The 13,507-nt window shown below is 55.5% G+C and overlaps 1 protein-coding gene across 4 annotated transcripts in view; it reads right to left on the bottom strand.

The window, feature by feature from the left end:
- Positions 1-13,507, bottom strand: part of EP400 (E1A binding protein p400) — an 852,236-nt gene that overhangs the window by 671,478 nt on the left and 167,251 nt on the right. For all 4 annotated transcript variants that reach the window (XM_085634324.1, XM_085634328.1, XM_085634325.1 and 1 more), the window contains one exon: positions 638-815. In XM_085634324.1, coding sequence (XP_085490450.1) covers positions 638-815 — 178 coding nt within the window. The remainder of the gene's footprint in view (positions 1-637; positions 816-13,507) is intronic.

Below are 13,507 nucleotides of genomic sequence, written 5' to 3'. Positions count from 1 at the left end.
ATCCTTCCCAGCCCTGAGGAAGTCGCAGAATTAATTTCCAAATGCGACGAAACACGTGTTGGCTGGTTTCTGTTTTGCCCTAATGAAAATGGAATAAAAGCAACTTTCTACCAACAAGGACGCTGACCATTGTTTTAATCCACTAGGATTGTGTGAACATATACACACTGTTTAATTACCATTATGTGTGCCTAGGTTTGTGTTGAAATTTGTAATTGAAAGATTTTCATACTCATAATTGAGGGGTTATAGGGCTTATCCCCTAACCTGGTTGCACCATATACTTCTGTGCTCACACACGCGTATACTAGCAGAGCGCCACATTTCCTGAGTCACTAAAAACCCTCCATCCCAGAACTACCCGCACTAAAAGAGTCCGTGCGTTGCCTGAGGAGTCTGTGTATAGTCTAAGGTTTATAATCTACCCAGGGCCTCAATGCTTCAAATAAGCTGACGTTTAGTAAGGCAGAAAATTATTTTTTGAGACTTGGATGTAAAGTGAAGTTCAAAAAACTAAAGGTTTATCAACCTCTTCACTACCCCTTTCCCACTTCCCTCATGACATTCACACAGGCTCCCCAGCACAATAAATACCAATGTAAGCAGATGAAGTCGGTGTAGCTGCTGTAGTGCTTACCTTCATTGCAGGCCAGGTGAGCAAGGAAGGCAATCACCTGCACGTTCTTGCCGAGTCCAGCTTCATCTGCCAGAATACCGTTGAGGTTCTTCTTGTACTGCTTGGCTAACCAGTCCAGCCCGATCTGCTGGTATTCACGCAGAGTCCCATGAAGCAGGGATGGAGTGCCCACTTTCACCTGAAAGAAAGAGGCTTTGTGATGATGTGTAATTATTTGTACAGCACATCAGGCCACACTAAGGGCACCTCAAAGAGTTGGAGAGAGGGAGTTGGGGGCATACAACGAAAAAGAGAAGGAGAGGTTAAGAAAGGGTGAATGAGGTTAAGAAAGGGTGAATGAGGTTTAGAAAGGGTGAATGAGGTTAAGAAAGGGTGAAAAGGGTTAAGAAAGGGTGAATGAGGCTAAGAAAGGGTGAATGAGGCTAAGAAAGGGTGAATGAGGTTTAGAAAGGGTGAATGAGGTTAAGAAAGGGTGAATGAGGCTAAGAAAGGGTGAATGAGGTTAAGAAAGGGTGAATGGGGTTAAGAAAGGGTGAATGGGGTTAAGAAAGGGTGAATGAGGCTAAGAAAGGGTGAATGAGGAAGAGGACATTTTGAAGCAGTGATCTTACCCAAACAGTGCAAAGTGACAGAATGTAGGAAAGTGGCCCTTTTTGACATGGTCACCCCCACGTTTTGCCAGGTGTAGGAAAGTGAGTTACTGTTGTTTGCCTGGCTTTTGATGCAACTTTGACAGTAGACTACTGGGTCCCTGCTAATCAGGTTCCCAGTACCAGTGTCCTTTCCCTAAATCCATACAATGATTTGCACCACTTAAGCACCCCCCGTAAGTCCCTAGTAAAAGGTACCCCTGGTACCTGAGGCATTGAAGAGAGTCTTCTAGGGACCCCTCACCAAGGCCATGCAAACTGCCACTGCAGCCTGCATGCATTGGTGCAGAGAAAAAACAACAAAGTCTCGACATGTCAAGCAGCACTACCTAAGGGATAGGTAAGACACCCCTCTTGCAGGCATTACAAGCCCTAAGGCAGGGTGCACTATATTTCAGGTGTGGGCATAGCTGCATGAGCAGATACGCCCCTACAATATTTAAGTCTGTTCTTAAATATTGTAAGTGCCAGGGAAGCCATAGAGAGCACATGGACTGGAAACAACTCTAGTTCCCCAGCACCATAATCGCTTGGTACCAAACAACTCCTCTTAATAAACCCACACTGATGCCAGTGTTGGATTTATTAAAACATGTACCCAGAGGGCATCCAAGAGGTGTCCCTTGAAAACCTACCAACCCTGGAGTGGTCACTGACTGGCTTTAGGCTGGCTTCCACCGCCAGACATGTTTCTGGAACCCTGGGATGAGAGCCCTTACTCTCCGAGGCGAGAGACAAACCCACCCTCGGTGGAGGTGTCACACCTCTTCCCCCAGGCAGGCACAGAGCTCGAGAGGGTAGACACCCCAGGTAAGACGCCCATTGGTCCCCCTGCGACGACAGTAAATCAAGTATTTAGGTGGTGCCCCCAGACCCCGAAATCAGATTCCCGACGACCTAAAAAGAGCTGGAAAATACAGTGTTGCACCAGCAGAGAAAACTGCAGAAACCAACTGACTTGGCCCCAGCTCTACCAGCCTGTCTGCAGGCCTGGACGATCCTGCACCAAAATACAACCCAGCCTACAGCCCCCGCAAAGCCTAGGGATGATTGCCAGCCTTCACCAAACAAAGATCGCCCGAGAACAGTGGACCTGTTCAAATAGAAACCAACTTTAAAAGGAAAACCTCTACCCCGGCGTCCAAGGTCAAGCCCAAGTGGCCCACCGGTCCTGTGAAGGTTCCCCAGCGATTGAGAGCCAGAGTCCACCGTGAGCGGTCTCATGCCAGACTCTACTTTGACACCTGTAGCCTCAATCACCTGGTTTGGTTTGAGTACAGTCTGTGGGCTGTCTCTTGTTCTTGTCCTAAGCGTTGATTTGTGGGTTGATTATGTGTTTGAATGTCTATGTGGTTTGACATCGGTGGTACTTGTGTGAGTGAGTAGCAATTGCGCTCTTTGTGTAAGAATGGCTAAGCGCACTGTATTGTGTGCTCTGAGTGTATGACCCCTTTCTGAAAATGTCTGGAATGAGCTTAATGTGTTTTTGTGTCATCATTTTGTTATGCAAATGTCATTGAAAGAATTACATTAACAATTCCAGAAATAGTAAAGCAATGGACCAATAGGGGTACAAAATGGTGGTACACTCAGAATTCTCCTCGGGGTCTAGGGGGGTAGGTATACTGGTGCGAAAGCAATACCCGTTAATCATACATGAACTTAAAACTGATGGGTCAGGGAGGTTTGCAGCGATAGCCACCCAATGGGAGGGGCGGCCCCTAAATATAGTCTCCGTTTACATTCCTCCCGCATTACACGCCAGAGCGCTGCCGGCGCTTAGTGAGTTTCTACTTGACCTACCAGAGGGAGAACTGATCCTTGGCGGAGATTTTAACGCAGTTATCTTCGAATTACTTGATAGATACCCTACACAAGTGGGTGATGCGGGAGTATCCCGCCTCGGGAGCTTTGTCGAAGCACTAGGGCTGTCAGATTTATGGAGGCTACATCACCCAACAGCGCAACAGTACACATATCACTCAGGGGTGCTCAATAGTTTAACGAGGATAGACTACTTCCTGGGTTCAGCTGGTAGTCTTAGGAACATAGACAGCATAGAAATCAGACCCAGGGGTATATCTGACCCCTCTCCGATACTCCTGCAATACACATACTACCACCTCACACGTCGTCGTATCCCTCCAATACACCCCGGCTATCTCCAGGTCCCTGGAGTCCGTAAGGCGATTATGAAAACGACAAACCTTTATTTTCAGGAAAATGCCCCCTCTGTTGCCTCAACGACAATCCTATGGGAGGCATATAAAACAGCCCTCAGAGGACAGGCCATCGCCGCCATTGCATCGCACAAGCGTGAAAAACAGTTAGAACTGCAGTCGATCGAACAAGAGCTGCACATGGCGGAAGCCCAGCAGGCCCAAGGCCCAAGACCCCACTCCTGGGGCCTCTCGTAATCTACGTGTTGTACAAGCAAGATATAAGGCGTACCTCACGGAGCGCACCAAACAACAGTTGGCAGCCACGCGGCACAGGATATATGACCTCGGTGATAAGACTGGGAAGCTGCTGGCATGGCTTGATAGACGGGATAAAGGCGCAAGATGGATAGCGCAGCTTAGCTCTGGGGAGGGAAAGATAACAACTGAACCGCACAAGATAGTACACACTCTTGCGCGACACTTCCAAACAGTCTACTCCTCCGCCTCCTCCATGACAGTGGAGGAAGCGCGGACATATGTGAAAGATCTAGCAATGCCCAAACTTACCCCAGAGGCGGTGAGCGCCCTGGAAGCTGATCTCGCAGTAGAAGAGATACAAATGGCAATCGGAGCACTGCAATCCGGTAGAGCGGTAGGACCGAACGGCATACCGTTCGAACTCTATAAGCGGACAGTCGGGACTATTGCCCTTCATTTGCTCAACATGTTCACTGACAGTCTCCGAATGGGCGAACTCCCGCCGGATCAACGAACGGCCACCATAGTGGCTATACTGAAACCGGGCAAACCTGCTTATAAGTGTGCCTCCTACCGTCCTATATCACTGCTCAATGCAGAGGCAAAGATCCTTGCGAAGCTCCTGGCGACTAGGCGAACGCCATACTTGCCGGAAATCGTACACCCGGATCAATCTGGTTTCATGCCCGGCAGAAGCACAGCCCTCAATCTGAGACGCTTGCATGGCGCACTGGCTCGGGCGGAACAATTATAGGAACCGGCGGTGCTGCTCTCATTGGATGCGCAAATGGCGTTCGATATGGTTGATTGGCCCTTCCTATTTGCAGTACTAGTGCACCTGGGCTTTGGACCTAAATTTTGTGCCTGGGTCCGGCTCCTTTATACCAGACCAAAGGCTCACATTACTGCTAACGGGCATATGTCCGAAGATTTCCCCCTGACGCGTGGCACGCGCCAGGGATGCCCCATGTCGCCCCTGCTCTTTGCCCTGGCACTGGAGCCTCTGGCGGTATGGATACGCTGGGAGCCCATGATACGGGGACTCCAGTGGTCGAATGACTGGGAGGACCGTGCCTCCCTTTATGCGGATGATGTGTTGCTCTATCTGTCCTCCCCGCGACGCTCTATACTGACATTGCTCAACATTTGCAGGGTCTTTGGAAGAGCGTCCGGCTACACCATAAACTGGTCCAAGTCGATAATGTATGTGCCGCGCGGCCCTCCACCACGGCTCCCAGCTGTTAGAAGGCGACCTCGGAGGGGGCCCTGACTGGCCTGAGACCAACCCTCGAGGTATCGTAGCCGGGCACTGGCGGGAGACTCCTCAGGGGAGGAATCTCGTACCTAGGATCGTACACTCGGCACCACACGACAAAGAGACACAACACCAAGAGTCTTAAGAGCAAATCTTTATCAGATCGGAGTGGTAAGATCTTTATGATCCGCAAGGCAATATATATACAAGTGGAGCGCGGGCTCACAAAGTCTTGGAGGGGGGTTTGGAGGTAGCGGGACAGTCTTTGGGGGGAATGGATCAAATGCAGGAGTGTATCCGGCGCACAGCTCACAATCCTCGAGCTGGGGGATACGCTTGTCGTCGTGGGGTCCGGCGGGACCAAGGGAGTCTGTGGGCACTGCGATATACTCAGCAGGCTAGAGTACAAGTTCGGAGGTCTTACGATCTTCAGGGAGCCGCGAGTCACTCAGCAGGGCTCAAGCACAAGTTCGGAGGTCTTACGATCTTCAGGGAGCCGCGAGTCACTCAGCAGGGCTCAAGCACAAGTTCGGAGGTCTTACGATCTTCAGGGAGCCGCGAGTCACTCAGCAGGGCTCAAGCACGAGTTCGGAGGTCCTACGATCTTCAGGGAGCCGCGAGTCACTCAGCAGGGCTCAAGCACAAGTTCGGAGGTCTTACGATCTTTCAGGGAGCCGCGAGTCACTCAGCAGGGCTCAGGTGGTTCCAAGGCGAATCTGCCGGACAGTCCCAGAGCACCCCTTGTTATAGGGCGACTCCTCTTTGATGTCCGGAGTCTGTGCAGGCAGGGGTCTTGTCACCTGGGGGTCGCTTGTTGGGGGTTTCCTGCCATTGTCCTTTGATCCTTTCAGGGCCGGGTCGGGAGGAGCCCCAGACACCCAGCAGGCGTGGAGCCAGCCCTCAGGGAGGCCGGCCGGTCGATCGAAACCCACCGTCCCAGGGAAGCGCAGAGGTGTGATGGAAACTGCTCCTCCCGCTCTCATCCCAAGGGGGGCGCGATGTCCTCCAGCCGGAGTGGCGCCTGTAGGCTAGGGTCGCGCTGGGGCCGGGCGGCCATCTTGGTGCATGCAGTGGGCACGCGGGCCCGGGGTGGCCGAAGGAGGAAGGCCTATGGACGGGGGAAGTCCGGGTCGGGTGCGTGTGTTCTGGTGGGAAGGATCGGCTAGGCCAGGGGCTCGGGGCTGGTGTGAGGTGCAGGGGTCAGGTCTGACTATGTTACGAGGGCCGGGTCCAACACGCGTCCCCCCCAGCTGAAAGCCGGAGAGAACTACCCATCTTCTTGGGGGTTCTCTTCGCTGAGGCGGAAGAATCGGGAGAGGCCATCGGCGTTGGCGTGGTCCGTACCAGGGCGATGTTCCACAGTGAAATCCATCCCCTGGAGGGAGATTGACCACCGCAGAAGCTTGGGGTTTTCTCCTCGCATCTGCATGAGCCATCGCAAGGGGCGATGGTCGGTCTGGACCCTGAAATGGGTGCCGAACAGGTAAGGGCGTAGCTTCTTGAGGGCCCAGACTACTGCGAACGCCTCGCGCACGATGGTACTCCATCTCTGTTCCCGGGGCAACAGCCTTCGGCTGAGGAAGGCCACGGGCTGGTCCAGACCCTGGTCATTTACTTGGGAGAGGACGGCCCCGATGCCATGCTCGGAGGCATCAGTTTGTACCACAAACTCTTTGGAGTAGTCGGGGGCCTGGAGGACGGGGGCCGTACACATGGCCGTTTTCAGGGCATTGAACGCCTCTTGGCAGGCAGGGGACCACTGTATCTTCTTGGGCTGCTTCTTGGACGAGAGTCCCGTGAGGGGACCGACCAGGCTGCCGTAATTCCGGATGAATCTCCGATAGTAGCCCGTGAGGCCCAGAAAGGCTCGGACCTCTGTTTGGGTGGTGGGGGGTTCCCAGGCTAGGATGGCGTCGATTTTGGGCTGTAGAGGGGCGACCTGCCCGCTTCCGACCTGGTGCCCCAGGTAGGTTACCAAACCTTGCCCAATCTGACATTTGCTGGCTTTCACGGTGAGGCCCGCCTGGCGTAGGGCGGTTAGCACCCTCCGGAGGTGTTGGAGGTGCTCACTCCATTCGGAACTAAAAACTGCGATATCGTCGAGATATGCAGCGCTGAATTTTTCCAGCCCGGCCAGGACTCTATTTACCAGTCGCTGGAAGGTGGCCGGGGCATTTTTCATCCCGAAGGGCATTACGCGAAAGCGATAGTGCCCATCCGGGGTGGAGAAGGCGGACCGCTCCTTGGCTCCCTATGTGAGCGCAATTTGCCAGTAGCCGCAGGTGAGATCGAAGGTGCTGAGGAACCGAGCAGCTCCGAGCCGGTCAATGAGCTCGTCGGCTCGGGGAATGGGGTGGGCATCGGCTCGGGTGACCTCATTGAGTCCCCGGTAGTCCACGCAAAAGCGGAGTTCCGGGGCGACCCCGGGGGCGGCTGCTTTTGGGACCAGGACCACGGGGCTGGCCCAGGGGCTGTCTGAGGGTTCGATCACGCCTAGGGTCAACATTTTCGAGACTTCGGCTTGGATACAGGACCGGACCAGATCGGGGACTCGGTAGGCTCGGTGTCTCACTGGTGGGCTGTCTCCGGTATCCACGTCATGGACACACCAGTCGGTGACCTTGGGGACCAGGGAGAAAAGGTCCGGAAACTGCCCTAGGAGCTGGCGGCAAACCTCACGTTGCTGGGGCGTGAGAGACGGGGAGAGGTTCACTCCTTCTACGGAGCCGTCCCTCTCCTTGGTGCATAGAAGATCCGGGAGAGGATCCGACTCTTCTTCGGACCCGTCGTCAGTGGCCAGTAGGAGGCTCAGCTCTGTCCGCACAAAGTGGGGCTTGAGGCGGTTCACGTGAAGGACCCGGAGGGGGTCCCGGGGTGACTGGACGTCTACCAAGTACGTGACCGGGCTCTTTCGCTCAACTACTTTGAAGGGCCCGGTCCATTTATCCTGGAGAGCGCAGGGTTTCACAGGGGCCATGACCCACACCAGCTGGCCCGGCTGAAACTCGACTAGCGCGGCGTTCTGGTCGTACCAGCGCTTCATCTCCTCCTGACTCGCCTCCAGATTGGCCTCTGCCAATTCCCAGAACCTCCTAGTCTGATTGCGGAGGGTCAGGACGTAACGGAACACATCTCGGGGGGTGCCTCGGGGCGCCGCCTCCCACTCTTCTTTGACCAGGCTGAGGGGCCCCCTGACGGGGTGCCCGTAGAGTAACTCGAAGGGGCTGAAACCCAAGGATTTCTGGGGAACTTCTCGGTATGCGAATAGGAGGCAGGGGAGCAGGAGGTCCCACTTACGCCGGACGGGCTCTTCCAGGCCCGCGATCATCCCCTTCAGAGTCCGGTTAAACCGCTCTACCAGGCCGTTTCCTTGGGGGTGGTACGAAGTGGTGAACTTGTAGGACACCCCGCACTGTTGCCATAAGGACCTCATGTATCGGGAGATAAAGTTGGTCCCGCGATCGCTCACGACCTCGCGGGGAAAACCCATGCGGGAGAAGATCCCCATCAGCGCCCGGCCCACCACGGGGGCCGTGACGGTGCGCAGGGGAATGGCCTCAGGGTAACGAGTGGCATGGTCCACCAGGACGAGGATGAACCGGTGCCCCTGGGAAGTTGGGGGGTCCAGAGGTCCCACAATGTCGATCCCGACCCGCTCAAAAGGGGTACTGACGACAGGGAAGGGCTGGATGGGAGCCTTGCGCTTCCCTCCACTCTTCCCACTGGCCTGGCACGTGGGACAGGACTTGCAGTGGGCTTCTACATCTGCTTTCATTCTAGGCCAGTAGAAGTGAGTCACGAGGCGACTGTATGTTTTGTCCTGACCCAAGTGACCTGCGAGGGGGACGTCGTGGGCCAAGCCCAGGAGGAGGTCTCGGAAGCGTAGTGGTACCACCAGCACCCGGCCGGACCCTAGCTCCACCGACTTCTGTTCGCTGTACAGAAGGTCATTCTCCCAATAGACCCGGTGCGTCCCCGTCTGGTCGCCTGCGGCCTGGGCCTCTGCCTGTTGCTGGGGCCCGACCAGGGAGGGACAGGTAGCCTGCTCTCGGCAGAACTCCTCTCGGGAGGGGCCCCCTTCGTGGCGCCATTGTGCTAATTCGGGCAGATCGCCTAACTCGGTGTCTGAGGTGGAGTCGGAAGGCGGTGGGTCGTTACTGGCGAGCGACTCTTCCGGTGGGGGGATGTGGGGGCCCTCGGCTGGGACCATCCCATCTTCAGGGGTCGGGGCGTCGTCGACGTCCCTCAGGGGGGTCAGTCGAGCCGCCATGGATCGAGTGGTGGCGCACACCCACTCAGGGAGGCCCATCATCCCTAGGTGGGTCTTGCGCTCAACTTGCCCCCAGGGGGAACTTTCCAGGTCGTTCCCCAGGAGACAGTCGACGGGCTGGGATGTTCTTACTGCGACCTTCAGTTTACCGACCACCCCTCCCCACTCGAAGGGCACCAGGGCTACCTTACATAGGCTTTCTGTGTTGTCGGCTGAAATGACAGGGCAAAATACGTTGGGGAGGACCTGGTCCTTGTGGACTAAATGGCTGAGGACACCAGTGATGCTGGCCCCGGTGTCGCGGAGGGCTTCTACTTGGTGGCCATTGATCGTGACGAGCTGGCCATATTTCTTTGTGTTAGAGGGCAGGAGGCTCCCAGGGACCATCTCCCTATCCCCTAAGGACACTAGGGCCATAGCGGCTGGTTCCCACTCCTCGGCCTCCTCAACCTCCTCCCCCAGGGCTACATTGGCTATCTGTCTAGCGGGGGGTGCTGCCTGGTTGGTGCGTGGGGCCATGGGGCATTCAGGGTCGTTGGCGTAATGCCCGGGCTTCTGGCAACGGAAACAAGTGATGGTTACCCGGTGCCCCCGTCTCAGGGGGGGGCCGGATACAGCTGGTGGGGGTGCAGGGAAAGGCGGAGGTTGGGACTTCGGGGGACTAGTCTGGGGCTCTCTCTGCCATCCCTGGTTTCCCCCCCCTCTCTGGCGGGGTGGTCCCTGACTGGCTCGGGGGTACTCTCCTACAGGGCCCCGGGAGACCCGGGTGTTGGTCCAGCGATCCGCCTCGACAGCCAGCTTTCTCGGGTCCGTGAGCTTGCCGTCGAGCAGATGCTGGCGTAGTTCCACAAAGCAGTTGGCAGCCAGGTGTTCCCATAACATAAGGTCAGTTAGTTCTTCTAGGGTGGTTACCTTGCTGCCCTTGATCCACCCATCGAAGGCACGGCTGAAGAAATTCACATATTCCACCCAGGTGGTACCCGGGATCTTCCTGCAGTCCCGGAACCGCTGGCGGTACATCTCCGGGGTGAGGCCGTACCTTGTGAGGAGGGCCGCTTTCATGTGTTCATAGGAGGTCTGCATGGAGGTGTGTAGGTCGAGCAGGGTGTCTCTCCCTTCGCTCAGGAACCGTCCCCATAGCCCAGCCCCCCAATCCTTCTGCGGGACCCGATGGGAGGTCATGGCGACCTCGTAGGCCCGAAACCACTGCTGAATGTCATCATTCTTGTAATATTCCTTGACCACATCCTTGGGGATGTGGACCTTCTGTTCCGTCGGGGCGGCCGCCTCCCGGTTCCCCGGGGGCCGCGCTTCTTCGCTTCTTGCTTTCAGTTCTATCTCCTTCAAGCTGCGTTCATGTTCTAGTTGAAGTCTCCTTCCCTCTTGTTCTCGTTGGAGTTTCTTCTCCTCCAGTTCTCCTTGCACTCGCAACTGTTCTACTGCTAGCTTTTTCTCGGCTAATTTCAATTCGCCCTCAATTTTGAGTTTGGCTAATTCGAGCTCGTGATGGCGACTTTTTTCTCTGTCTGCGAGTTCCTCCGGGGATAGGCCCCCGTCTGGTACGAAGCCTCGCACCTGGTTGCTGCTGCGTTCTCCTTGGGAGGGTCCTGCTTCGTCGTGGGGCTCCACCGCTCCTTCTGGGCGGGAGGCTCCAGAATCCACCCAAGCTTTCAGTGCCTTTTGCATATCTTCTTTGGTGTTGAGACCAGTGGTAGCGATTCTGAGTTCCTTACAGAATTGCTTTAGTTCTCTGAGTGTACTCTTCCAGCTGTTCCACCTGGAACACGGTGCTGGCGTTGTCTTGTTCGAGAACCACGGCGCTTCCTTCTGCCATCTTTGTCGGTAGTGCGTCAGCCGTTCACGGTACGATCTCTAGATTATGGGCCCGAATCCTGTCGCTTGCCACCAATGTTAGAAGGCGACCTCAGAGGGGCCCGGAGGGGGCCCTGACTGGCCTGAGACCAACCCTCGAGGTATCGTAGCCGGGCACTGGCGGGAGACTCCTCAGGGGAGGAATCTCGTATCTAGGATCGTACACTCGGCACCACACGACAAAGAGACACAACACCGAGAGTCTTAAGAGCAAATCTTTATCAGATAGAAGTGGTAAGATCTTTATGATCCGCAAGGCAATAAATATACAAGTGGAGCGCGGGCTCACAAAGTCTTGGAGGGGGGTTTGGAGGTAGCGGGAGAGTCTTTGGGGGGGAATGGATCAAATGCAGGAGCGTATCCGGCGCACAGCTCACAATCCTCGAGCTGGGGGATACGCTTGTCGTCGTGGGGTCCGGCGGGACCAAGGGAGTCTGTGGGCACTGCGAGATACTCAGCAGGCTCGAGTACAAGTTCGGAGGTCTTACGATCTTCAGGGAGCCGCGAGTCACTCAGCAGGGCTCAAGCACAAGTTCGGAGGTCTTACGATCTTCAGGGAGCCGCGAGTCACTCAGCAGGGCTCAAGCACAAGTTCGGAGGTCTTACGATCTTCAGGGAGCCGCGAGTCACTCAGCAGGGCTCAAGCACGAGTTCGGAGGTCTTACGATCTTAAGGGAGCCGCGAGTCACTCAGCAGGGCTCAAGCACAAGTTCGGAGGTCTTACGATCTTTCAGGGAGCCGCGAGTCACTCAGCAGGGCTCAGGTGTTTCCAAGGCGAATCTGCCGGACAGTCCCAGAGCACCCCTTGTTATAGGGCGACTCCTCTTTGATGTCCGGAGTCTGTGCAGGCAGGGGTCTTGTCACCTGGGGGTCGCTTGTTGGGGGTTTCCTGCCATTGTCCTTTGATCCTTTCAGGGCCGGGTCGGGAGGAGCCCCAGACACCCAGCAGGCGTGGAGCCAGCCCTCAGGGAGGCCGGCCGGTCGATCGAAACCCACCGTCCCAGGGAAGCGCAGAGGTGTGATGGAAACTGCTCCTCCCTCTCTCATCCAAAGGGGGGCGCGATGTCCTCCAGACAGAGTGGCGCCTGTAGGCTAGGGTCGCGCTGGGGCTGGGCGGCCATCTTGGTGCATGCAGTGGGCACGCGGGCCCGGGGTGGCCGAAGGAGGAAGGCCTATGGACGGGGGAAGTCCGGGTCAGGTGCGTGTGTTCTGGTGGGAAGGATCGGCTAGGCCAGGGGCTCGGGGCTGGTGTGAGGTGCAGGGGTCAGGTCTGACTATGTTACGAGGGCCGGGTCCAACACCAGCGGACTGCCCACTCCAAACAGAGGAGGGATCATTTAAAAACCTGGGTATCCACATCACTGTGGATCCAACAGACTTCCTAAAACAGAATTTGCAACCCGGGACACAAAGCAACTCGGAAAACTTAGAAACAGCAAGGGCTTTGATAATTGGGATAACATCGGGATCTCCAAGGTAGGCGACATGTGGCACAAGGGTGAAATAATTAAATTTGCACGTCTTCAACAGCAATATGAACTGGCGCCCTCAGAGTGGTTTCGATACACACAGATCAAACACGCTTTACTATCAAAACTACCACCCGACACGAGAGTACCAGAGGCATCGCCCTTGTAAAATAGACTATTGACAGATTACATGCCAAAGAAGGCCACATCACTCACATACCGCAAACTAGTAAACAACCTACCGGACCCAATGGGTCCTCTCCGGGAGAAATGGTCCTGTGATATAGGCGAGTTTGACGAGCCGGAATGGAAGGAGGCATTGGCTTCGCCGCGAGAGGCGGGCATACCCTCAAGGCTCAGGCTGATACAGCTCCGCATTCTACACCGCTCATACTACACCAGACACACACTGCACAGAATAGGTAGCGCAAGCCTGCAACGAAATCGCTGAGTTCTTCCAAAAAAAGGTGTTGGACATTTATTCCACCTTTCCATGTGACGCCAGAACAGGCTCCAATAGACTCCCCCCCCATGAGGAAGTCAGATGGGGGGAAGAGAAGGAAGGCTGCATCAGCCTGTTCCTTGTTCCAGAGGAGGAACTTCTGATGACAGTAGCGAGAGGAATTAAATCAGGCTCCCCCAGGGATCCTGCACCGGCCAGAATATTGGCTAGTTCTATGAGCTTCTTAGCCCCATATGTCAGACACATACTCTCTCTATCCTTTGACTTAGGCATGGTTCCGCCTGGGTGGAAACAGGCAGTCGTACTACCCCTCAAAAAGAAACCTCAAGTTAGTGCCACTCAGCTCAGCAACCTGCGCCCGATCTCCCTCCTACCCTTCTTTTCCAAACTGGCGGAAAAACTGGCCAACCAACAACTTACAGCACATATAGAGGCGAACGGCCTTTTTCACACTAGCCAGTCAGGCTTTCG

The sequence above is a fragment of the Triturus cristatus genome, chromosome 11 (genome assembly GCF_964204655.1).
Source record: "Triturus cristatus chromosome 11, aTriCri1.1, whole genome shotgun sequence".
NCBI lineage: Eukaryota > Metazoa > Chordata > Amphibia > Caudata > Salamandridae > Triturus > Triturus cristatus.
The sequence above is the reverse complement of the archived record's forward strand: the minus strand, read 5'-3'. Positions and strand labels throughout refer to the sequence as shown.